General features: G+C 42.9%; 1 protein-coding gene across 3 annotated transcripts in view; it reads right to left on the bottom strand.

Moving 5' to 3' along the window:
• The window catches only part of LOC106602129 (carboxypeptidase Z), a 29225-nt gene extending 14264 nt beyond the window's left edge, over positions 1 to 14961 (bottom strand). The window contains exons 1-7 of one of the 3 annotated variants that reach the window (XM_082973981.1): positions 14477 to 14961; positions 9312 to 9344; positions 4276 to 4327; positions 3099 to 3282; positions 1675 to 1822; positions 419 to 560; positions 253 to 326 (exon numbers count right to left, since the gene is read on the bottom strand). In XM_082973981.1, coding sequence (XP_082830107.1) covers positions 253 to 326; positions 419 to 560; positions 1675 to 1822; positions 3099 to 3282; positions 4276 to 4327; positions 9312 to 9344; positions 14477 to 14588 — 745 coding nt within the window. In that variant the 5' untranslated portion in view covers positions 14589 to 14961. The remainder of the gene's footprint in view (positions 1 to 252; positions 327 to 418; positions 561 to 1674; positions 1823 to 3098; positions 3283 to 4275; positions 4328 to 9311; positions 9345 to 14476) is intronic. The other 2 variants (XM_082973980.1, XM_082973979.1) reach the window with 2 other exon arrangements.
• Positions 14962 to 26344: the final 11383 nt, after the last annotated feature.

Below are 26344 nucleotides of genomic sequence, written 5' to 3' on the forward strand. Positions count from 1 at the left end.
TAGCCCTGAACCAATAGGATTTAAAACACAGGAGATACTCAACTAGCCCTGTACCAATAGGATTTAAGACACAGGAGATACTCAACTAGCCCTGTACCAATAGGATTTAAGACACAGGAGATACTCAACTAGCCCTGTACCAATAGGATTTAAAACACAGGAGATACTCAACTAGCCCTGAACCAATGGGCTCCCTAGCTGACTTGCCTCATTGCTGTGCGTTTCAAACCCCAGAAATCATTACACACTCACGCAGTTCGTGCCCTCCGGGGTTGTCTGTGAACTCTATGGCCAGGAGGTCTTTCCCCTCTGTGCTGCGTCCGATACTGTAGATATATAGACACACAGATCAGTAGTTTATCCATCCCTGAGGGGATATTTCCTGTCAAAGTAAACAGCAGCAGAACACAGGCAGTACCTGTAGGTGCGGGAGATGTGAGAGCACTTGGCAGCAGTCCTCTTCAGAACGCTGTACATCTGGGCGTTGGAGTGGTATGTGAACTGAATGATGGTGGAAGGTTCGTCTGGAGACAGGTTGGAGAAAGCCACTTCCTGTCTGGCTGAGAGGGGGAGGGCAAAGGAGGAGGGAGGGGGGAGATAGGGAGGAAGGGGGTGGGAGAGAGATAGGGAGGAAGGGGGTGGGAGATTAGCTGAATTGATCATAACTGGTTTTCTGAAACACATTTTAAAACTTATTCGGGATCGGTGTCCCTTCCACGGGACGGTTGAGCTAACGTAGGCTAATGCGATTAGCATGAGGTTGTAAGTAACAAGAACATCTCCCATAACATAGACATATCTGATATGGGCAGAAAGCTTAAATTCTTGTTAATCTAACTGCACAGTCTAATCTACAGTAGCTATTACAGTGAAATAATACCATGCTATTGTTTGAGGAGAGTGCACAGTTTTGAACATGCAAAGTTATTAATAAACAAATTAGGCACAATTGGGCAGTCTTGATACAACATTTTAAACAGAAATGCAATGTTCATTGGATCAGTCTAAAACTTTGCACATACACTGCTGCCATCTAGGGGCCAAAATCTAAATTGCAGCTGGGCTGGAATAATACATTATGGCCTTTCTCTTGCATTTCAAAGATGATGATACATAAAAGATACAGAAGAATGGTTGGTTTTTTCTTTGTATTATCTTTTACCAGATCTGATGTGTTATACTCTCCTACAATCCTATCACATTTCCACAAACTTCAAAGTGTTTCCTTTCAAATGGTACCAATAATATGCATATCCTTGCTTCAGGTCCTGAGCTACAGGCAGGTAGATTTGGGTATGTCGTTTTAGGCGAAAATGTAAAAAAGGGGAGGACACACATTACGATTGCTCCGATGTTTCGTCCATGTCATGTTAAATTACTTGATAAGCTCTTTCAAATACATTTGTAATGTATTTAGGAACTAAAAATGCACTCCGTCCAAACTAGCTTTTCAGGTATTTGTGAATGCTAAGACAAGGTAGAATGTATGTTTAATGTGTAAAAATTATATTTGTGTTACAGTACAGTAAAAACTCTTATTTTGTAAGACAGGGTAGAATGCATGTTTAACATGTTAAAATTCAATTTGTGTTACAGTACATTAAAAACTCTTATTGTGTAATTATTGTATATTCAACAAGTTTTTTTTAACATGTAGAATTCCGGTAGGGCTACCTCTTAACGGGGCCAGCGGGTCGTGACAGCCTTCCTGTTCGCTGGCGAAGAATCGGTCACAGTCTAGGAAGTAAGGCCACGCCATGTCGATGCCCTCGAACGCGTGGCCACACCCCTTCCTCACCGCCTCACATGTACTGCGGCATGACTTTAGAAGAAGAAGAAGAAGAAGAAGAAGGGGGAAGAAGGAGAAGAAGAAGAAGCGGGGAATATGAGGAGGAGAAGCAGAATACTGTATTAATCCATACGAAATGGACACCCATCCTGTTTCCAACCCCTCTAGCACACACACCTTGACCTGTGAGAGGCTGGAACTAAATGTGTTAGCTGGGACACACCTTGACGGGTGCGAGGCTGGAACTAAATGTGCTAGCTGGGACACACCTTGACCGGTGAGAGGCTGGAACTAAATGTGCTAGCTGGGACACACCTTGACTGGTGAGAGGCTGGAACTAAATGTGCTAGCTGGGACACACCTTGACTGGTGAGAGGCTGGAACTAAATGTGCTAGCTGGGACACACCTTGACGGGTGCGAGGCTGGAACTAAATGTGCTAGCTGGGACACACCTTGACCGGTGAGAGGCTGGAACTAAATGTGCTAGCTGGGACACACCTTGACTGGTGAGAGGCTGGAACTAAATGTGCTAGCTGGGACACACCTTGAGGCTGGAACTAAATGTGCTAGCTGGGACACACCTTGACTGGTGCGAGGCTGGAACTAAATGTGCTAGCTGGGACACACCTTGACCGGTGCGATGCTGGAACTAAATGTGCTAGCTGGGACACACCTTGACCTGTGAGAGGCTGGAACTAAATGTGCTAGCTGGTACACACCTTGACGGGTGCGAGGCTGGAACTAAATGTGCTAGCTGGGACACACCTTGACCTGTGCGAGGCTGGAACTAAAGGTGCTATCTGGGACACACCTTGACCGGTCAGAGGCTGGAACTAAATGTGCTAGCTGGGACACACCTTGACTGGTGAGAGGCTGGAACTAAATGTGCTATCTGGGACACACCTTGACCGGTGCGAGGCTGGAACTAAATGTGCTAGCTGGGACACACCTTGACCGGTCAGAGGCTGGAACTAAATGTGCTAGCTGGGACACACCTTGACTGGTGAGAGGCTGGAACTAAATGTGCTAGCTGGGACACACCTTGACCGGTCAGAGGCTGGAACTAAATGTGTTAGCTGGGACACACCTTGAGGCTGGAACTAAATGTGCTAGCTGGGACACACCTTGACGGGTGCGAGGCTGGAACTAAATGTGCTAGCTGGGACACACCTTGACGGGTGCGAGGCTGGAACTAAATGTGCTAGCTGGGACACACCTTGACTGGTGAGAGGCTGGAACTAAATGTGCTAGCTGGGACACACCTTGACTGGTGCGAGGCTGGAACTAAATGTGCTAGCTGGGACACACCTTGACGGGTGCGGGGTTGGGTAGGTCTTGGCAGCGCGGGGCGAGGACGGAGCACCCCAGCAGACGGATGTCAGGGGAACACTCCCCGTTGAGGAGACCATGGATCACAGAGAGGAGGAGGTACTCAGCTCCAGACTCCACCTCATGACGAGACCGCTGACCTAGAATGTTAGGGAAGATGGTCCTAGGAGACAGGAGATGAGCAATTGATCAATTGGTTGATTGGTCGATCGGTCGATCAGTCCGTCGTTTGAGTGGTCTGTTAATCTGTCAATCTGACGATCAGTCTGTTGAACAGTCAATCAATCAGGTCAATCAACCAATCAATTAATTAATCAATTAGTCAGTTAGTCAATCAATCTGTGAATCAGTCTGTCGATCAGTCAGGGAATCAGTCAAGTAGATGAGGACATATTGGTCATGTTTTTTCTCAAACAAAGTGATTCTCTTTCATTTCCATGTGGGAAATATCTTCACCCTAGGGTAAGGGAGGGAACCCCCTATGGGCCCTGGTCAAAAGTACTGCACTACATAGGGAATAGTGTGCCACTTGGGATGCACACTGTGAGGGAAAAATTATGTATTCACCTTATTTGTTTGCTATGTAACAATGATTTACTTAACGAACAGTAAGGTATTTCTGTCCTGCTAATGCTGTGTTTTATGGTCTCCACTCTGCACCCTGCAGCTAGTCTGGGTGTTGAGGACATGGGTTCTACTAGAGAGAGCTTGAAGCTGACAAATGATTTGTGTTGGTGATAAAAACCTAAAAGTTAGCATTCTATAGACAATAGGTGGTGTGTGTGACTCCAGATAGAGAGAGCCTGGAAGAGTTAAGAGCAATGCCTCATCGTCTCATCCTCCAGGCATCTGGGAAACTAAGTAAAATACCATCCTGTGTAGATAACCAAGGTGGCTTATGGGAAGGTTAGAAGTGACTGACTAAGCAATCTTGGTATCAGCTATATAAAAACTGTGCATCGTCTGTAAAGGCTAGACTCTCAGTCTAACAGTCAGTGAAGACTGGTGGGCTGACGGTCTCATTGCTGCAATAATTCAATCGATATTAAAATAAAGATGATCGTTTGAAGAAATGACCAAGAACAAGTCTCTCTCGGTATTACATTTTCACAACAACACTCTGTCTATAGTAAGGGAGGATAACCTGAAGACTCACCTGGAGTAGTCCAGGTCGTTGCAGTAACCCAGGTTAATCTCTGAACACACTGCTGCAGTGGAGAGAGGAGGGAGGAGGGTTAGGGGTAAGAGGAGTAACCCAGGTTAATCTCTGAACACACTGCTGCAGTGGAGAGAGGAGGGAGGAGGGTTAGGGGTAAGAGGAGTAACCCAGGTTAATCTCTGAACACACTGCTGCAGTGGATAGAGGAGGGAGGAGGGTTAGGGGTAAGAGGAGTAACCCAGGTTAATCTCTGAACACACTGCTGCAGTGGAGAGAGGAGGGAGGAGGGTTAGGGGTAAGAAGAGGACACAACATTTTGGAACGTTCAGATAGAAATATGTTATGTAGAACAAACATGCTTATCTGACACGTAGAACTAGGAGTCATGTCGGCTGTAGTCATGGCATTTCTATCTGCATTGTTGGACAACGTTTGGCAACTGAACCTGGTCACACTTTACTGTCTACTTTGTTGATTAAATGATGTTATAGGACTTACTCAAGACCTAAGGGACTTTACCCAGCTAGCAGCACATTTGGATCCTTGGAAGTTGTGGGAAAGTACGTTTTTGGTTTCTCATTCGTTCTGGGAACGAAGACATAGGTTTCCTGACATGTAAAATGGAACATTTTGCCTGTTCTTGGAACATACATTTTTAGGTTGCAGGGAGGTTCTGAGAACGTTGCAGGGAGGTTCTGAGAACGTTGCAGGGAGGTTCTGAGAACGTTGCAGGGAGGTTCTGAGAACGTTGCAGTTAGGTTCATTTTAAAAGGCTGATTGATCATTAGAAACCCCTTTTGCAGTTAAGTTAGCCCAGCTGAAAACTGTTGTCCTATTTAAAGAAGCAATAAAACTGGCCTTCTTTAAACTAGTTGAGTATCTGGAGCATCAGCATTTGTGAGTTCGATTACGGGCTCAAAATGGCCAGAAACAAATAACTTTCTTCTGAAACTCGTCGGTCTATTCTTGTTCTGAGAAATGAAGGCTATTCCATGCGGGAAATTGCCAAGAAACTGAAGATCTCTTACAACGCTGTGTACTACTCCCTTCACAGAACAGCGCAAACTGGCTCTAACCAGAATAGAAAGAGGAGTGGGAGGCCCCGGTGCACAACTGAGCATGAGGACAAATACATTTGAGTGTCTAGTTTGAGAAACAGACACCTCACAGGTCCTCAACTGGCAGCTTCATTAAATAGTACCCGCAAAACACCAGTCTCAACGTCAACAGTGAAGAGGCGACTCCGGAATGCTGGCCTTCTAGGCAGAGTTCCTCTGTCCGGTGTCTGTGTTCTTTTGCCCATCTTAATGTTTTCTTTTTATTGGCCAATCTGAGATATGGCTTTTTTATTTGCAACTCTGCCTAGAATGAATTTGTTTTTAAATATCATTCTCTGAACGTTACAATTTTTTTTTTTTAATTAACAGTACATATCTCTGTTATCTCCTGAAGTGATATCTATATAATTGTATTTTACATCATCCCAGACAGACAGGTGACCGTACAGAACATCCCCCCCACAGGTCCTAACTAATGTTCCTGCCCTCTCTGAGACTACGGAGGTGTTCCAAACGGCACCCTAGTCCCTATGGCCCCTGGGCAGAAGTAGTGCACTATATGGTCAACAGTCTGCCATTTGGGATGCACACAGACATCTATGTACAAGCTTGTTCCATCCTGCTACATTTGCATGTAAAGGAATTTGACTCTGTTAAAGGGTACTGCCAATAAACAACAAACAGAATATAGAGACAATAAACAGAATATACAGACAACAAACAGAACATACAGAACATACAGACAATAAACAGAATATACAGACAATAAACAGAATATACAGAACATACAGACAATAAACAGAACATACAGACAATAAACAGACTATACAGAACATACAGACAATAAACAGAACATACAGACAATAAACAGACTATATAGACAATAAACAGAATATACAGAATATACAGACAATAAACAGAACATACAGACAATAAACAGAACATACAGACAACAAACAGAATATATAGACAATAAACAGACTATACAGAACATACAGACAACAAACAGAATATACAGACAATAAACAGACTATACAGAACATACAGACAACAAACAGAATATACAGACAATAAACAGAATATACAGACAATAAACAGAATATATAGACAATAAACAGAATATATAGACAATAAACAGAACATACAGACAACAAACAGAATATATAGACAATAAACAGACTATACAGAACATACAGACAACAAACAGAATATACAGACAATAAACAGAATATACAGACAATAAACAGAATATATAGACAATAAACAGAACATACAGACAATAAACAGAACATACAGACAATAAACAGAACATACAGACAATAAACAGAATATACAGACAATAAACAGAACATACAGACAATAAACAGAACATACAGACAATAAACAGAATATACAGACAATAAACAGAACATACAGACAATAAACAGAACATACAGAACATACAGACAACATACAGAATATACAGACAATAAACAGAACATACAGAAAATACAGACAACATACAGAATATACAGACAATAAACAGAACATACAGACAATAAACAGAACATACAGACAATAAACAGAACATACAGACAATAAACAGAACATACAGAACATACAGACAACATACAGAATATACAGACAATAAACAGAATATACAGACAATAAAAAGAATATACAGACAATAAACAGAACATACAGACAATTAACAGAATATACAGACAATAAACAGAACATACAGACAATAAACAGAACATACAGACAATAAACAGAATATACAGACAATAAACAGAATATACAGACAATAAACAGAACATACAGACAATAAACAGAACATACAGAACATACAGACAATAAACAGAATATACAGACATTAAACAGAACATACAGACAATAAACAGAACATACAGACAATAAACAGAATATACAGAATATACAGACAACAAACAGAATATACAGAATATACAGACAATAAACAGAACATACAGACAATAAACAGAACATACAGAACATACAGACAACATACAGAATATACAGACAATAAACAGAACATACAGACAATTAACAGAATATACAGACAACATACAGAATATACAGACAACATACAGAATATACAGACAACATACAGAATATACAGACAACAAACAGAATACACAGACAATAAACAGAATATACAGACATATACAGTTGAAGTCGGGAAGTTTACATACACCTTAGCCAAATACATTTAAACTCAGTTTTCACAATTCCTGACATTTAATCAGAGTAACAATTCCCCTTCTTAGGTCAGTTAGGATCACCACTTTATTTTAAGAATGTGAAATGTCAAAATAATAGTAGAGAGAATGATTTGTTTCAGATTTTATTTCATTCATCACATTCCCAGTGGGTAAGAAGTTTACATACACTCAGTTAGTATTTGGTAGCATTGCCTTTAAATTATTTAACTTGGGTCAAACGTTGCGGGTATCCTTCCACAAGTTTCCCCACAATAAGTTGGGTGAATTTTGGCCCATTCCTCCTGACAGAGCTGGTGTAACTGAGTCAGGTTTGTAGGACTCCTTGCTCGCACACGCTTTTTCAGTTCTGCCCACACACTTTCTATAGGATTGAGGTCAGGGCTTTGTGATGGCCACTCTAATACCTTGACTTTGTTGTCTTTAAGCCATTTTGCCACAACTTTGGAAGTATTCTTGGGGTCATTGTCCATTTGGAAGACCCACTTGTGACCAAGCTTCAACTTCCTGACTGATGTCTCGAGATGTTGCTTCAATATATCCACATCATTTTCCTGCCTCATGATGCCATCTATTTTGTGAAATGCACCAGTCTCTCCTGCCGCATAGCACCCACACAACATGATGCTGCCACCCTCTGTGCTTCATGGTTGGGATGGTGTTCTTTGGCTTGCAAGCCTCCCTCTTTTTCCTCCAAACATAACGATGGTCATTATGGCCAAAAAGTTATATTTTTGTTTCATCAAACCAGAGGACATTTCTCCAAAAAGTAATATCTTTGTCTCCATGTGCAGTTGCAAACCGTAGTCTGGCTTTTTTATGGCAGTTTTGGAGCAGCGGCTTCTTCCTTGCTGAGCGGCCTTTCAGGTTATGTCGATATAGGACTAATTTTACTGTGGATATAGATACTTTTGTACCTGTTTCCTCCAGCATCTTCACAAGGTCCTTTGCTGTTGTTCTGGGATTGATTTGCACTTTTCGCACCAAAGTACGTTCATCTCTAGGAGACAGAATGCGTCTCCTTCCTGAGCGGTATGACGGCTGCGTGGTCTCATGGTGTTTATACATGCGTACTACTGTTTGTACGGATGAACGTGGTACCTTCAGGCATTTGGAAATTGCTCCCAAGGATGAACCAGACTTGGTGATGTCTACAATTTTTTTCTGAGGTCTTGGCTGATTTCTTTTGATTTTCCCATGATGTCAAGCAAAGAGGCACTGAGTTTGAAAGTAGGCCTTGAAATACATCCACAGGTACACCTCCAATTGACTCAAATTATGTGAATTAGCCTATCAGAAGCTTCTAAAGCCATGACATCATTTTCTGGAATTTTCCAAGCTGTTTAAAGGCACAGTCAACTTACTGTATGCAAACGTCTAACCCAGTGAAATTGTGATACATTGAATTATAAGTGAAATAATCTGTCTGTAAACAATTGTTGGAAAAATTACTTGTGTCATGCACAAAGTAGGTGTCCTAACCAACTTGCCAAAACTATAGTTTGTTAACAAGAAATTTGTGGAGTGGTTGAAAAACTAGTTTTAATGACTCCAACCTCAGTGTATGTAAACTTCCGACTCCAACTGTAGGTCTATTGACACAAATCCACATGTGGTATGTACACTATAAACACTGTAAGCTACAGTGCACTGCTATACGGTTGACATAGACTATCATACATAAGATATATTTTACAATCCATATTTACATTTATTTATTTTCTTATAAGAATAAAAACTTCAGTGAACCACTTACGTTTTTCTTCATCTGGACCGTTGTTGCATCTTCCTGCAAAATACAAAATACAGAACACATCATAACAGAAGTACATGTAGCCTACTGCAGTGGTTCTATAACCTCTCCTGGAGAACCCCCAGACTTTATGCAGCCTACTGCAGTGGTTCTATAACCTCTCCTGGAGAACCCCCAGACTTTATGTAACCTATTGCAGTGGTTCTCCAACCTCTCCTGGAGAACCCCCAGACTTTATGTAGACTAATGCAGTGGTTCTCCAACCTCTCCTGGAGAACCCCCAGACTTTATGTAGACTACTGCATTGGTTCTCCAACCTCTCCTGGAGAACCCCCAGACTTTATGTAGACTACTGCAGTGGTTCTCCAACCTCTCCTGGAGAACCCCCAGACTTTATGTAACCTACTGCAGTGGTTCTATAACCTCTCCTGAAGAACCCCCAGACTTTATGTAACCTACTGCAGTGGTTCTATAACCTCTCCTGGAGAACCCCCAGAGTTTATGTAACCTACTGCAGTGGTTCTATAACCTCTCCTGAAGAACCCCCAGACGTTATGTAGCCGACTGCAGTGGTTCTATAACCTCTCCTGGAGAACCCCCAGACCTTATGCAGCCTACTGCAGTGGTTCTCTAACCTCTCCTCGAAAACCCTCAGACTTTATTTAGCCTACTGCAGTGGTTCTCCAACATCTCCTGAAGAACCCCCAGACTTTATGTAACCTACTGCAGTGATATCCAGCATTTCCTGGAGAACCCCCAGACTTTATGTAGCCTACTGCAGTGGTTCTATAACCTCTCCCGGAGAACCCTCAGATTTTATGTAACCTACTGCAGTGGTTCTATAACCTCTCCTGAAGAACCCCCAGACTTTATGTAGACTACTGCAGTGGTTCCCCAACCTCTCCTGGAGAACCCCAGACTTTATGTAACCTACTGCAGTGGTTCTATAACCTCTCCTGGAGAACCCCCAGACTTTACTTAGCTTACTGCAGTGGTTCTCTAACATCTCCTTGAGAACCCCCAGACTTACCATGTACAGTGGGCCCCAAAATTACTGGCACCCCTGACTGGCAATGCACAAACAATACTTTTAAAAATATAAACAATATAATTATAGAGATTAACTCAATACCAACATGTGAGAAATACTGGACTTTATTAATGTTTCAATGGAACCAACCAAAATCATACAATTATTTAATACAAAATAAATTTAACCAAAATCAAGGTTTCATAATTATTGGCACTCCTCATTTAGTACTTAGTGCCACCACCTCTGGTATGGATAACAGCATGGTATTTTCCTGTAATGTTTGACAAGGTTAAGGAACACATTTGGAGGGATTTTGTACCATTCCTCTATGCAGATCCTTTCAAGATCCTTCACATTCTTGGGTTTGCGCTTATCAACTGCCCTCTTCCACTCAGCCCACAGGTTTTTGTTTGGATTTAGGTCCAGCGACTGAGATGGCCAGGGCAGAACATTGATTTTGTTGTCACAGAATCATTTCTGTGTGGATCTTGAGGTATGTTTCGGGTCATTGTCTTGTTGGAAAGTCCACCTACGGCCAAGTCCCAGCCTTCTGGCAGAGGCAACCAGATTGTCAGCCAAAATTGCCTGATACTTGGTGGAATTAATTATACTATCAATCTTAACCAGTGCCTCTGGACCTCTGGAATTAAAACAGCCCCAAAACATCACTGACCCCCTCCATATTTCACCGTGGGTATGAGGTGCCTCTCCTTGTATGCATCTCTGTTTCGACTCCAAACATGCCGATGCTGTATCTGACCAAAACGTTACATTTTGGTCTCATCTGACCAGAGCACATTCTTCCAGTCATAATTTAAATGACGTTTGGCAAACTCCAAGCGCTGCGTCTGTGTCTTGGGGTCTGAAAGGGCTTTCTTCTGGCAACCCTTCCAAAGAGCCTGTGGTTGTGGAGGTGGCGTCTGATGGTGCTTTTTGAAACCTGGTGACCTCAAGATGCCACCAAGGCCTGCAATTCTTTCACAGTGATTCTTGGGGATTTTGTTGCTTCTCTCACCATCCTCCTCCCTATCCTGGGGGGGCAAAATGCATTTGCGTCCTCTATCCGTGAGGTTTTCAACTGTTCCATATCTTTTGAATGTTTTAATAATGGCCCTGACAGTGCTCAGTGATATATTCAATCGTTTGTGGATCTTCTTGTAGCCATTACCAGATTCATGAAGGTCTACGACCATCTGTCTCTTTTGAACTGCCAGATCTTTTGTTTTCATCATGGTGTTGGATGACAGCGGGACATTGCATGTGTGTGACCTCATTTTTATACCCTAGTGAAACAGGAAGTGATGTAATGGCTCAATATAGTTCCTTAAGACTTAGATAAACTTAAATAAGTGGAATTTAATTTGTGGTTTAATTTTGGTAGATGTTATTTACAATAATCTTTAAGGGTGCCATTAATTGTGAAACCTTGATTTGGAGGACATTGATTTTTAATTAAATCAATAAATGATTTTGGTTGGTTCCATTGAAACATTAATAAAGTACAGTATTTCTCACATGTTGGTATTTTGAGTTTATCTCTATAATTATATTGTTTATATTTGTTTAAGTATTGTTTGTGCATTGCCAGTCAAGGGTGCCAGTCATTTTGGAGCCCACTGTATTTGGCTAAGGTAAACTTCCGGCTTCAACTGTATTCACCCCCTTTGCTATGAAACCCCTAAATAAGATCTGGTACAACCTATTACCTTCAGAAGTCACATACTTAGTTAAATAAAGTCCACCTGTGTTCAATCTAAGTGTCACATGATCTCAGTATACGTACACCTGTTCTGAAAGGCCCCAGAGTCTGCAACACCACTAAGCAAGGGGCACCACCAAGCAAGCGGCACCATGAAGACCAAGGAGCTCTCCAAACAGGTCAGGGACAAAGTTGTGGAGAAGTACAGATCAGAGTTGGGTTATAAAAAAAAATCAGAAACTTTGAACATCCCACGGAGCACCATTAAATCCATTATTAAAAAATGGAAAGAATATGGCACCACAACAAACCTGCCAAGAGAGGGCCGCCCACCGAAACTCACGGACCAAGCAAGGAGGGCATTAATCAGAGAGGCAAAAAAGAGACCAAAGATAACCCTGAAGGAGCTGCAAAGCTCCACATCAGAGATTGTAGTACCTGTCCATGGGACTACTTTAAGCTGTACACCACACAAAGCTGGGCTTTATGGAAGAGTGGACAGAAAAAAGCCATTGCTTAAAGAAAAAAATAAGCAAACACGTTTGGTGTTCACCAAAAGGCATGTGGGAGATTCCCCAAACATATGGAAGAAGGTACTCTGGTCAGATGAGACTAAAATTGAGCTTTTTGGCCATCAAGGAAAACGCTATGTCTGGCGCAAACCCAACACCTCTCATCACCCCGAGAACACCATCCCCACAGTGAAGCATGGTGGTGGCAGCAGCATCATGCTGTGGGGATGTTTTTAATCTGCAGGAACTGGGAAACTGGTCAGAATTGAAGGAATGATGGATGGCGCTAAATACAAGGAAATTCTTGAGGGAAACCTGTTTCAGTCTTCCAGAGACTTGAGACTGGGACGTAGGTTCAGGTTCCAGCAGGACAATGACCCTAAGCATACTGCTAAAGCAACACTCGAGTAGTTTAAGGGGAAACATTTAAATGTCTTAGAATGGCCTAGTCAAAGCCCAGACCTCAATCCAATTGAGAATCTGTGATATGAGTTAAAGATTGCTGTACACCAGCGAAACCCATCCAACTTGAAGGAGTTGGAGCAGTTTTGCCTTGAAGAATGGGCAAAAATCCCAGTGGCTAGATGTGCCAAGCTTATAGAGAAATACCCCAAGAGACTTGCAGCTCTAATTGCTGCAAAACGTGGCTCTACAAAGTACTGACTTTGGGAGGGTGAATAGTTATCCACGCCAAATTTTTCTGTTTTTTTTTGTCTTATTTTTTGTTTGTTTCACAATAAAAAAATATGTTGCATCTTCAAAGCGGTAGGCATGTTGTGTCAATCAAATGATACAAACCACCCAAAAAATCTATTTTAATTCCAGGTTGTAAGGCAACAAAATAGGAAAAATGCCAAGGGGGGTGAATACTTTCGCAAGCCACTGTAGAACGTCAGACACCAACACAGACGAAGCATCGACATCTGTGGTGACATTTACTTTGACATTTTTTATAGAATTATATTGCACTGATAATCGGATACTGTGGGTTGGACTCAAAATACTATTAATCTGACTTGAAATACTAGTAACATGACTTGAAATACTAGTAACCTGACTTGAAATACTATTAACCTGACTTGAAATACTTGTAACCTGACTTGAAATACTAGTAACATGACTTGAAATACTATTAAACTGACTTGAAATACTATTAACCTGACTTGAAATACTAGTAACCTGACTTGATATACTAGTAACCTGACTTGAAATACTAGTAACCTGACTTGAAATACTATTAACCTGACTTGAAATACTATTAACCTGACTTGAAATACTATTAACCTGACTTGAAATACTAGTAACCTGACTTGATATACTAGTAACCTGACTTGAAATACTATTAACCTGACTTGAAATACTATTAACCTGACTTGAAATACTATTAACCTGACTTGAAATACTAGTAACCTGACTTGAAATACTAGTAACCTGACTTGAAATACTAGTAACCTGACTTGAAATACTAGTAACCTGACTTGAAATACTAGTAACCTGACTTGAAATTCTAGTAACCTGACTTGAAATACTAGTAACCTGATTTGAAATACTAGTAACCTGACATGAAATACTATTAACCTGACTTGAAATACTAGTAACCTGACTTGAAATACTAGTAACCTAACTTGAAATACTCATATTGAGTTTGAGTAAATGTTTTATTTTTAAAGGGACAGTGCATATTAACGTTTCTATACAGAAACCCAGCCTATAAAACCCCAAACAGCAAGCCATGCAGAAGTAGAAGCACTGAGTAGCTAATCTGGATAGATCGCGAGGCTGTAGCAAACAAACACTATCCACTTTTATAAAAAAATCACATGAAGAAAAAAAAAAGACAATTGTCTCAGAAATGACCTCGTGGCTTACTTCAAAAGCTCCATGATGCATAACCAGTCATGAAGATGATGAATGAATACTTTACCCGAAGCGTCCTCTCCAGGCTCGCAGAACTGTTGAGGGGCACACCAGCATATCGACAGGACATTGAAGAGGGTAAAAACGGTTAAAAACGTCTTGTATTCCGTTGCATCCATAGTGATGTGGCAGGATTGGTACAGAGTGGAACAGGTCTGCTATACACTCTGTAATTACACTACACTACTTCCCACAGATTAAATTCCTCTGTCTCTCTCTCCTTCCTCCCACAGATGAAAAAGTTCTCTCTCTCTCTCTCTCTCTCTCTCTCTTTCTCCTACCTCTCACAGATGAAAACGTTTTCTTCTCTCTCTCTCTCTCTCTCTCTCTCTCTCTCTCTCTCTCTCTCTCTCTCTCATTCGCTCTCATTTGCTCTCATTCGCTCTCTCTCTCTCATTCTCTCTCTGTCTCTCTGTCTCTCTCCTACCTTCCACAGTTGAAAAACGTTTCTTTTCTCCCTCTCTCCCTCTCCCCTTGAACCCCCACAGCCAGGAAAATCAAGAGAATACTCTTCCAGTAGATCATATTACAGAAGACATCCAGGGTGTGTGTGTGTGTGTGTGTGTGTGTGTGTGTGTGTGTGTGTGTGTGTGTGTGTGTGTGTGTGTGTGTGTGTGTGTGTGTGTGTGTGTGTGTGTGTGTGTGTGTGTGTGTGTGTGTGTGTGTGTGTGTTGGCGGGAAGACAAAAGAGGAACATGTCCTTACTGTGTGTGTTGAACGGGTGGATTAAATGTAAAGATCTCTTGGTTTATACTTTGTGACGTCAGAGAGAAGCGTCTCTTATTACTGGAAGCTGTCTGAGGAATTTCAGGTCTGTTTGTGCATGGTGTGTGTGTGTGCATAGTGTGTGTGTGTGTGTGTGTGTGTGTGCATGGTGTGTGTGTGTGTGTGTGCATGGTGTGTATCTCAGTGTGTTGGCAGTATATCTAGTCCCCAGAGAGGTTGTCCAGGAGACAGCGGAACTTAAAATGGAAAACCACAATAAAAGTCTGTCCCTGCATCCCCCAATGACACTACCAGCCAGGTTAAATAAAACATTAAATAAAAACGAACTTTTAACCTCTTCATTTTCTGGTTTCTTACAACCTCATGCTAATCGCATTAGCCTACGTTAGCTCAACCGTCCAGAAGTAGTAGTTTTAACCACTCGGTATTTAAATGAATAAAACTTAAATCTATGTTTACTTTCACTTCACACACAGACGTTTAGCCCCCTCCAGTCTGAAACGTTTGACTCTGAAGTGGGACCGTGATACCTTGTTGGTCCTATATAGTGCACTACTTTAGACCAGGGCCCATAGGGAATAGGGTGCACTACTTTAGACCAGGGCCCATAGGGAATAGGGTGCACTACTTTTGACCAGGGCCCATAGGGAATATGTAGGGTTTAGTGTTCCGTTTGGGATGCTGCCTTAGTCATCACAAAATATCATCTAAATTATTATTATTATTATTCTTTTTACGGTTAATAAATAACTACTGAAACAATTTTACAATCATGTCTTTATCATACTAAAGTTCACTCTGCCTGCAAACACAGTCACTGTCAATACAACTCAATGTAAAACTAGTGTCCATTGATAACAGCTCTGAAGACCCTCTCCTCTATTAAACAGGCTAATAAAAACACAGCCATTGTTGCCAGGAATGTGAGGTATGTTACTCAGGGAGCCTTCTGAGGTATGGAGGGATACCTTAAGGAAACATACATAGAAACACACACACACACACACCGAGCACACACACACACACACATTCCGAGTTGGTATGCACAATTTCTCCACCGCGGGGGAAAACACAGGGGACTTCTCAGACTGTAGAAACAGCCTGCATGTTGCTTTATGAGAGCAGCTCACACTACTACTGGGTTACAATTAGACTGTAAGGCTCGTATGAATGTCCTGCTTAACTCTTATGGATCCCTTCATGCGCCTCCCTTTAGCGGGATTGATTTGACAACATCCAGTGAAATTGTAATGCGCCAAATTTAAACTACAGGAATATCAATATTCAACATTCACGAAATATATATTTGTAATATATCAAAATAAAGCTTAACTTCTTGTTAATCCAGCCGCTGTGTCAGATTTCAAAAAAGCTTTATGGCGAAAGCAGACCACGCGATTATCTGAGGACAGTGCCCCGCATACAAACACATGAAAATCAGATTTCAACTAGGCAGGTGCGCGACAAAAGTCAGAAATAGTGATATAATTAATGCCTTACCTTTTGAAGATCTTCTTCTGTTGGCACTCCAAAATGTCCCAGAAACATCACAAATGGTCCTTTTGTTCGATATTGTCCTTCTTTATGTCCCAAAAATGTTCATTTATTTGGCGCGTTTCATTCAGAAATACACCAGTTTCAACTCGCCCAACATGCCTACAAAGTATCTAATAAGTTACCTGTAAACTTAGTCCAAACATTTCAAACAACTTTCTGTTCAAATAATTGTATATCTTGATGATAATAATCAATAATCAATACGCCTTGACTAATGCCCAAGGTTTGTAAGACAATGGGTTAAATAATTAGGCAAGGACTCAGCTTTCTGCAAAAGGTTTCTGTAGCTTTATTCAGAGAACGTTCTGAGGTCAAGATAACAAAACAGTCATTATATAGTTTCTTGCTTACTTACGCACATGCATTTACACACAAACTGTTGGTGAACTACATCCCCCATTGACTTCCCACACTGTTTATCACTATCCAGCTCAGCCTGTTCCTTTCCCTCAAGGTTAGGAACCCCTTGAAGTTTCTACTCCCTTTACCATCTGGCCCCTGCCCTCTTGGGCCCACTACATACTCACACACATTTCTCTCCCTCTCCAGCCTCTACTAGACTTTCTGGGACTAATCGATCATTACATTGATTATTTATTAACCATACTACATGACTTATAATTCATAATGGTTTATTGATTCATTTACCTTTATTAGATAATTCTCTTATCACTTTCCTAATCCAACCTCAGGTAAAAACGTAAATAATCGATCAAATTTAAGACGGAATAAACTGTTTCTAATACCGGATAAAAACAAAGTGAAGCGCGTTCCAGTTCACGCGCACCAAAACAGTGGAGTCCACCTGGAGTGACACTTACAATGAATAGCACTACTTCCTCATTTCTTAAAAGAAAAACATCAACCAATTTCTAAAGACTGTTCACATCTACTGGAAGCCATAGGAACTGCAACCAGGTTCCTCATAAATAGGTCTTTCAATAGAAACCCTTTGGGAAACACAATGACCTCAAAAAAAGAATTTCCTGGATGGATTGTGCTCGGGGTTGTGCCTGCCAAATCAGTTATGTTATACTCACAGACATTATTCTAACAGTTTTAGAAACTTCAGAGTGTTTTCTATCCAAATCTACTAATTATATGCATATCCTAGCTTCTGGGCCTGAGTAGCAGGCAGTTTACTTTGGGCATGCTTTTCATCCGTATGTGAAAATACTGCCCCTTAGCCCAAAGAGGTTTTAATGTAGTGTAAGGCTCGTATGAATGTCCTGCTTATTGTAATGTAAGACTCGTATGAATGTCCTGCTTAATGTAATGTAAGACTCGTATGAACGTCCTGCTTATTGTAGTGTAAGACTCGTATGAATGTCCTGCTTATTGTAGTGTAAGACTCGTATGAATGTCCTGCTTAATGTAATGTAAGACTCGTATGAACGTCCTGCTTATTGTAGTGTAAGACTCGTATGAATGTCCTGCTTAATGTAGTATAAGACTCGTATGAACGTCCTGCTTAATGTAGTGTAAGACTCGTATGAACGTCCTGCTTAATGTAGTGTAAGACTCGTATGAATGTCCTGCTTAATGTAGTATAAGACTCGTATGAACGTCCTGCTTAATGTAGTGTAAGACTCGTATGAACGTCCTGCTTAATGTAATGTTTGTTATCATCGACTGCATTATACTTTTTTTTAAACACTTCAACCAGTAAAATGCTCTTCGGCTAGCTTTTTATTTAATCGGGTAAATTGACTGAGAACACGTTCTCATTTCCAGCAATGACCTGGGGAATAGTAACAGGGGAGAGGAGATCATTTGGAAGCTGGGGATGATTAGGTGGCCTCCTTACATTTTCCCTGACACCCAAAAGTACTTGTCACGTTTTGAATGCTTAGCAAGACAGGAAAATGGTCCAATTCCCACACTAAACAGAGAACATCCCTGGTCATCCCTACTGCCTCTGATCTGGAGGACTCACTAAACAGAGAACATCCCTGGTCATCCCTACTGCCTCTGATCTGGAGGACTCACTAAACAGAGAACATCCCTGGTCATCCTTACTGCCTCTGATCTGGAGGACTCACTAAACAGAGAACATCCCTGGTCATCCCTACTGCCTCTGATCTGGTGGACTCACTAAACAGAGAACATCCCTGGTCATCTCTACTGCCTCTGATCTGGAGGACTCACTAAACAGAGAACATCCCTGGTCCTCCCTACTGCCTCTGATCTGGAGGACTCACTAAACAGAGAACATCCCTGGTCATCCCTACTGCCTCTGATCTGGAGGACTCACTAAACAGAGAACATCCCTGGTCCTCCCTACTGCCTCTGATCTGGAGGACTCACTAAACAGAGAACATCCCTGGTCATCCCTACTGCCTCTGATCTGGAGGACTCACTAAACAGAGAACATCCCTGGTCATCCCTACTGCCTCTGATCTGGTGGACTCACTAAACAGAGAACATCCCTGGTCATCTCTACTGCCTCTGATCTGGAGGACTCACTAAACAGAGAACATCCCTGGTCCTCCCTACTGCCTCTGATCTGGAGGACTCACTAAACAGAGAACATCCCTGGTCATCCCTACTGCCTCTGATCTGGAGGACTCACTAAACAGAGAACATCCCTGGTCCTCCCTACTGCCTCTGATCTGGAGGACTCACTAAACAGAGAACATCCCTGGTCATCCCTACTGCCTCTGATCTGGAGGACTCACTAAACAGAGAACATCCCTGGTCATCCCTACTGCCTCTGATCTGGAGGACTCACTAAACAGAGAACATCCCTGGTCCTCCCTACTGCCTCTGATCTGGAGGACTCACTAAACAGAGAACATCCCTGGTCATCCCTACTGCCTCTGATCTGGAGGACTCACTAAACAGAGAACATCCCTGGTCATCCTTACTGCCTCTGATCTGGTGGACTCACTAAACAGAGAACATCCCTGGTCATCCCTACTGCCTCTGATCTGGAGGACTCACTAAACAGAGAACATCCCTGGTCCTCCCTACTGCCTCTGATCTGGAGGACTCACTAAACAGATAACATCCCTGGTCCTCCCTACTGCCTCTGATCTGGAGGACTCACTAAACAGAGAACATCCCTGGTCATCCCTACTGCCTCTGATCTGGAGGACTCACTAAACAGAGAACATCCCTGGTCCTCCCTACTGCCTCTGATCTGGAGGACTCACTAAACAGAGAACATCCCTGGTCATCCCTACTGCCTCTGATCTGGAGGAATCACTAAACAGAGAACATCCCTGGTCATCCCTACTGCCTCTGATCTGGTGGACTCACTAAACAGAGAACATCCCTGGTCATCTCTACTGCCTCTGATCTGGAGGACTCACTACTCACGATTTCAAAAAAGCTTTATGGCGAAAGCAGACCACGCGATTATCTGAGGACAGTGCCCCGCATACAAACACATGAAAATCAGATTTCAACTAGGCAGGTGCGCGACAAAAGTCAGAAATAGTGATATAATTAATGCCTTACCTTTTGAAGATCTTCTTCTGTTGGCACTCCAAAATGTCCCAGAAACATCACAAATGGTCCTTTTGTTCGATATTGTCCTTCTTTATGTCCCAAAAATGTTCATTTATTTGGCGCGTTTCATTCAGAAATACACCAGTTTCAACTCGCCCAACATGCCTACAAAGTATCTAATAAGTTACCTGTAAACTTAGTCCAAACATTTCAAACAACTTTCTGTTCAAATAATTGTATATCTTGATGATAATAATCAATAATCAATACGCCTTGACTAATGCCCAAGGTTTGTAAGACAATGGGTTAAATAATTAGGCAAGGACTCAGCTTTCTGCAAAAGGTTTCTGTAGCTTTATTCAGAGAACGTTCTGAGGTCAAGATAACAAAACAGTCATTATATAGTTTCTTGCTTACTTACGCACATGCATTTACACACAAACTGTTGGTGAACTACATCCCCCATTGACTTCCCACACTGTTTATCACTATCCAGCTCAGCCTGTTCCTTTCCCTCAAGGTTAGGAACCCCTTGAAGTTTCTACTCCCTTTACCATCTGGCCCCTGCCCTCTTGGGCCCACTACATACTCACACACATTTCTCTCCCTCTCCAGCCTCTACTAGACTTTCTGGGACTAATCGATCATTACATTGATTATTTATTAACCATACTACATGACTTATAATTCATAATGGTTTATTGATTCATTTACCTTTATTAGATAATTCTCTTATCACTTTCCTAATCCAACCTCAGGTAAAAACGTAAATAATCGATCAAATTTAAGACGGAATAAACTGTTTCTAATACCGGATAAAAACAAAGTGAAGCGCGTTCCAGTTCACGCGCACCAAAACAGTGGAGTCCACCTGGAGTGACACTTACAATGAATAGCACTACTTCCTCATTTCTTAAAAGAAAAACATCAACCAATTTCTAAAGACTGTTCACATCTACTGGAAGCCATAGGAACTGCAACCAGGTTCCTCATAAATAGGTCTTTCAATAGAAACCCTTTGGGAAACACAATGACCTCAAAAAAAGAATTTCCTGGATGGATTGTGCTCGGGGTTGTGCCTGCCAAATCAGTTATGTTATACTCACAGACATTATTCTAACAGTTTTAGAAACTTCAGAGTGTTTTCTATCCAAATCTACTAATTATATGCATATCCTAGCTTCTGGGCCTGAGTAGCAGGCAGTTTACTTTGGGCATGCTTTTCATCCGTATGTGAAAATACTGCCCCTTAGCCCAAAGAGGTTTTAATGTAGTGTAAGGCTCGTATGAATGTCCTGCTTATTGTAATGTAAGACTCGTATGAATGTCCTGCTTAATGTAATGTAAGACTCGTATGAACGTCCTGCTTATTGTAGTGTAAGACTCGTATGAATGTCCTGCTTATTGTAGTGTAAGACTCGTATGAATGTCCTGCTTAATGTAATGTAAGACTCGTATGAACGTCCTGCTTATTGTAGTGTAAGACTCGTATGAATGTCCTGCTTAATGTAGTATAAGACTCGTATGAACGTCCTGCTTAATGTAGTGTAAGACTCGTATGAACGTCCTGCTTAATGTAGTGTAAGACTCGTATGAATGTCCTGCTTAATGTAGTATAAGACTCGTATGAACGTCCTGCTTAATGTAGTGTAAGACTCGTATGAACGTCCTGCTTAATGTAATGTTTGTTATCATCGACTGCATTATACTTTTTTTTAAACACTTCAACCAGTAAAATGCTCTTCGGCTAGCTTTTTATTTAATCGGGTAAATTGACTGAGAACACGTTCTCATTTCCAGCAATGACCTGGGGAATAGTAACAGGGGAGAGGAGATCATTTGGAAGCTGGGGATGATTAGGTGGCCTCCTTACATTTTCCCTGACACCCAAAAGTACTTGTCACGTTTTGAATGCTTAGCAAGACAGGAAAATGGTCCAATTCCCACACTAAACAGAGAACATCCCTGGTCATCCCTACTGCCTCTGATCTGGAGGACTCACTAAACAGAGAACATCCCTGGTCATCCCTACTGCCTCTGATCTGGAGGACTCACTAAACAGAGAACATCCCTGGTCATCCTTACTGCCTCTGATCTGGAGGACTCACTAAACAGAGAACATCCCTGGTCATCCCTACTGCCTCTGATCTGGTGGACTCACTAAACAGAGAACATCCCTGGTCATCTCTACTGCCTCTGATCTGGAGGACTCACTAAACAGAGAACATCCCTGGTCCTCCCTACTGCCTCTGATCTGGAGGACTCACTAAACAGAGAACATCCCTGGTCATCCCTACTGCCTCTGATCTGGAGGACTCACTAAACAGAGAACATCCCTGGTCCTCCCTACTGCCTCTGATCTGGAGGACTCACTAAACAGAGAACATCCCTGGTCATCCCTACTGCCTCTGATCTGGAGGACTCACTAAACAGAGAACATCCCTGGTCATCCCTACTGCCTCTGATCTGGTGGACTCACTAAACAGAGAACATCCCTGGTCATCTCTACTGCCTCTGATCTGGAGGACTCACTAAACAGAGAACATCCCTGGTCCTCCCTACTGCCTCTGATCTGGAGGACTCACTAAACAGAGAACATCCCTGGTCATCCCTACTGCCTCTGATCTGGAGGACTCACTAAACAGAGAACATCCCTGGTCCTCCCTACTGCCTCTGATCTGGAGGACTCACTAAACAGAGAACATCCCTGGTCATCCCTACTGCCTCTGATCTGGAGGACTCACTAAACAGAGAACATCCCTGGTCATCCCTACTGCCTCTGATCTGGAGGACTCACTAAACAGAGAACATCCCTGGTCCTCCCTACTGCCTCTGATCTGGAGGACTCACTAAACAGAGAACATCCCTGGTCATCCCTACTGCCTCTGATCTGGAGGACTCACTAAACAGAGAACATCCCTGGTCATCCTTACTGCCTCTGATCTGGTGGACTCACTAAACAGAGAACATCCCTGGTCATCCCTACTGCCTCTGATCTGGAGGACTCACTAAACAGAGAACATCCCTGGTCCTCCCTACTGCCTCTGATCTGGAGGACTCACTAAACAGATAACATCCCTGGTCCTCCCTACTGCCTCTGATCTGGAGGACTCACTAAACAGAGAACATCCCTGGTCATCCCTACTGCCTCTGATCTGGAGGACTCACTAAACAGAGAACATCCCTGGTCCTCCCTACTGCCTCTGATCTGGAGGACTCACTAAACAGAGAACATCCCTGGTCATCCCTACTGCCTCTGATCTGGAGGAATCACTAAACAGAGAACATCCCTGGTCATCCCTACTGCCTCTGATCTGGTGGACTCACTAAACAGAGAACATCCCTGGTCATCTCTACTGCCTCTGATCTGGAGGAATCACTAAACAGAGAACATCCCTGGTCCTCCCTACTGCCTCTGATCTGGAGGACTCACTAAACAGAGAACATCCCTGGTCATCCCTACTGCCTCTGATCTGGAGGACTCACTAAACAGAGAACATCCCTGGTCCTCCCTACTGCCTCTGATCTGGAGGACTCACTAAACAGAGAACATCCCTGGTCATCCCTACTGCCTCTGATCTGGAGGACTCACTAAACAGAGAACATCCCTGGTCATCCCTACTGCCTCTGATCTGGAGGACTCACTAAACAGAGAACATCCCTGGTCATCCCTACTGCCTCTGATCTGGAGGACTCACTAAACAGAGAACATCCCTGGTCCTCCCTACTGCCTCTGATCTGGAGGACTCACTAAACAGAGAACATCCCTGGTCATCCCTACTGCCTCTGATCTGGAGGACTCACTAAACAGAGAACATCCCTGGTCATCCTTACTGCCTCTGATCTGGTGGACTCACTAAACAGAGAACATCCCTGGTCATCCCTACTGCCTCTGATCTGGAGGACTCACTAAACAGAGAACATCCCTGGTCATCCCTACTGCCTCTGATCTGGAGGACTCACTAAACAGAGAACATCCCTGGTCATCCCTACTGCCTCTGATATGGTGGACTCACTAAACAGAGAACATCCCTGGTCATCCCTACTGCCTCTGATCTGGAGGACTCACTAAACAGAGAACATCCCTGGTCATCCCTACTGCCTCTGATCTGAAGGACTCACTAAACAGAGAACATCCCTGGTCATCCCTACTGCCTCTGATCTGGAGGACTCACTAAACAGAGAACATCCCTGGTCATCCCTACTGCCTCTGATCTGGAGGACTCACTAAACAGACATGCTTACAGTAGTGTGTAAATGATGTCTGAGTGTTGGAGTGTGTCCCTGGCTCTCCGTTAAAAAACAACACGAAAACGGTGCTGTCTGGTTTTCTTAAGGAACGTTTAGTTATTCATACCTTGACTTTTACTTTTGATACTTAAGTAACTTTAAAATCAAATACTTTTTGACTTTTACTCAAGTAGTATTTTACTGGGTGACATTTACTTTTATTTGAGTCATTTACTTTTAAGGTATCTTTACTTTTACTCAAGTATGACAATTGGGTACATTTTCCACCACTAGGTGACCATGATAATATGAGGGCCAGACAGGACTCCTGGGTTAATACCCCTATGATAAGTACCCTGGGATCTGTAGTGACCACAGAGAGTCAGGACACCAGGGTTAATACCCCTATGATAAGTACCCTGGGTTCTGTAGTGACCACAGAGAGACAGGACTCCTGGGTTAATACCCCTATGATACGTACCCTGGGATCTGTAGTGACCACAGAGAGACAGGACTCCTGGGTTAATACCCCTATGATAAGTACCCTGGGATCTGTAGTGACCACAGAGAGTCAGGACTCCGGGGTTAATACCCCTATGATAAGTACCCTGGGATCTGTAGTGACCACAGAGAGACAGGACACCAGGGTTAATACCCCTATGATAAGTACCCTGGGATCTGTAGTGACCACAGAGAGTCAGGACTCCTGGGTTAATACCCCTATGATAAGTACCCTGGGATCTGTAGTGACCACAGAGAGACAGGACACCAGGGTTAATACCCCTATGATAAGTACCCTGGGATCTGTAGTGACCACAGAGAGTAGGGACTCCTGGGTTAATACCCCTATGATAAGTACCCTGGGATCTGTAGTGACCACAGAGAGTCAGGACTCCGGGGTTAATACCCCTATGATAAGTACCCTGTGATCTGTAGTGACCACAGAGAGTCAGGACTCTGGGGTTAATACCCCTATGATAAGTACCCTGGGATCTGTAGTGACCACAGAGAGTCAGGACTCTGGGGTTAATACCCCTATGATAAGTACCCTGGGATCTGTAGTGACCACAGAGAGTCAGGACTCCGGGGTTAATACCCCTATGATAAGTACCCTGGGATCTGTAGTGACCACAGAGAGACAGGACACCAGGGTTAATACCCCTATGATAAGTACCCTGGGATCTGTAGTGACCACAGAGAGTCAGGGACTCCGGGGTTAATACCCCTATGATAAGTACCCTGGGATCTGTAGTGACCACAGAGAGTCGGGACTCTGGGGTTAATACCCCTATGATAAGTACCCTGGGATCTGAGGTGACCACAGAGAGTCAGGACTCTGGGGTTAATACCCCTATGATAAGTACCCTGGGATCTGAGGTGACCACAGAGAGTCAGGACTCTGGGGTTAATACCCCTATGATAAGTACCCTGGGATCTGTAGTGACCACAGAGAGTCAGGACTCCTGGGTTAATACCCCTATGATAAGTACCCTGGGATCTGTAGGTGGACCACAGAGAGTCAGGGACTCCTGGGTTAATACCCCTATGATAAGTACCCTGGGATCTGTAGTGACCACAGAGAGACAGGACTCCGGGGTTAATACCCCTATGATAAGTACCCTGGGATCTGTAGTGACCACAGAGAGTCAGGACTCCGGGGTTAATACCCCTATGATAAGTACCCTGGGATCTGTAGGTGACCACAGAGAGTCAGGGACACCAGGGTTAATACCCCTATGATAAGTACCCTGGGATCTGTAGTGACCACAGAGAGACAGGACTCCGGGGTTAATACCCCTATGATAAGTACCCTGGGTTCTGTAGTGACCACAGAGAGTCAGGACACCAGGGTTAATACCCCTATGATAAGTACCCTGGGATCTGTAGTGACCACAGAGAGTCAGGACTC

The sequence above is a fragment of the Salmo salar genome, chromosome 04 (genome assembly GCF_965601325.2).
Source record: "Salmo salar chromosome 04, fSalSal1, whole genome shotgun sequence".
In the NCBI taxonomy this organism is placed as follows: Eukaryota; Metazoa; Chordata; class Actinopteri; order Salmoniformes; family Salmonidae; genus Salmo; species Salmo salar.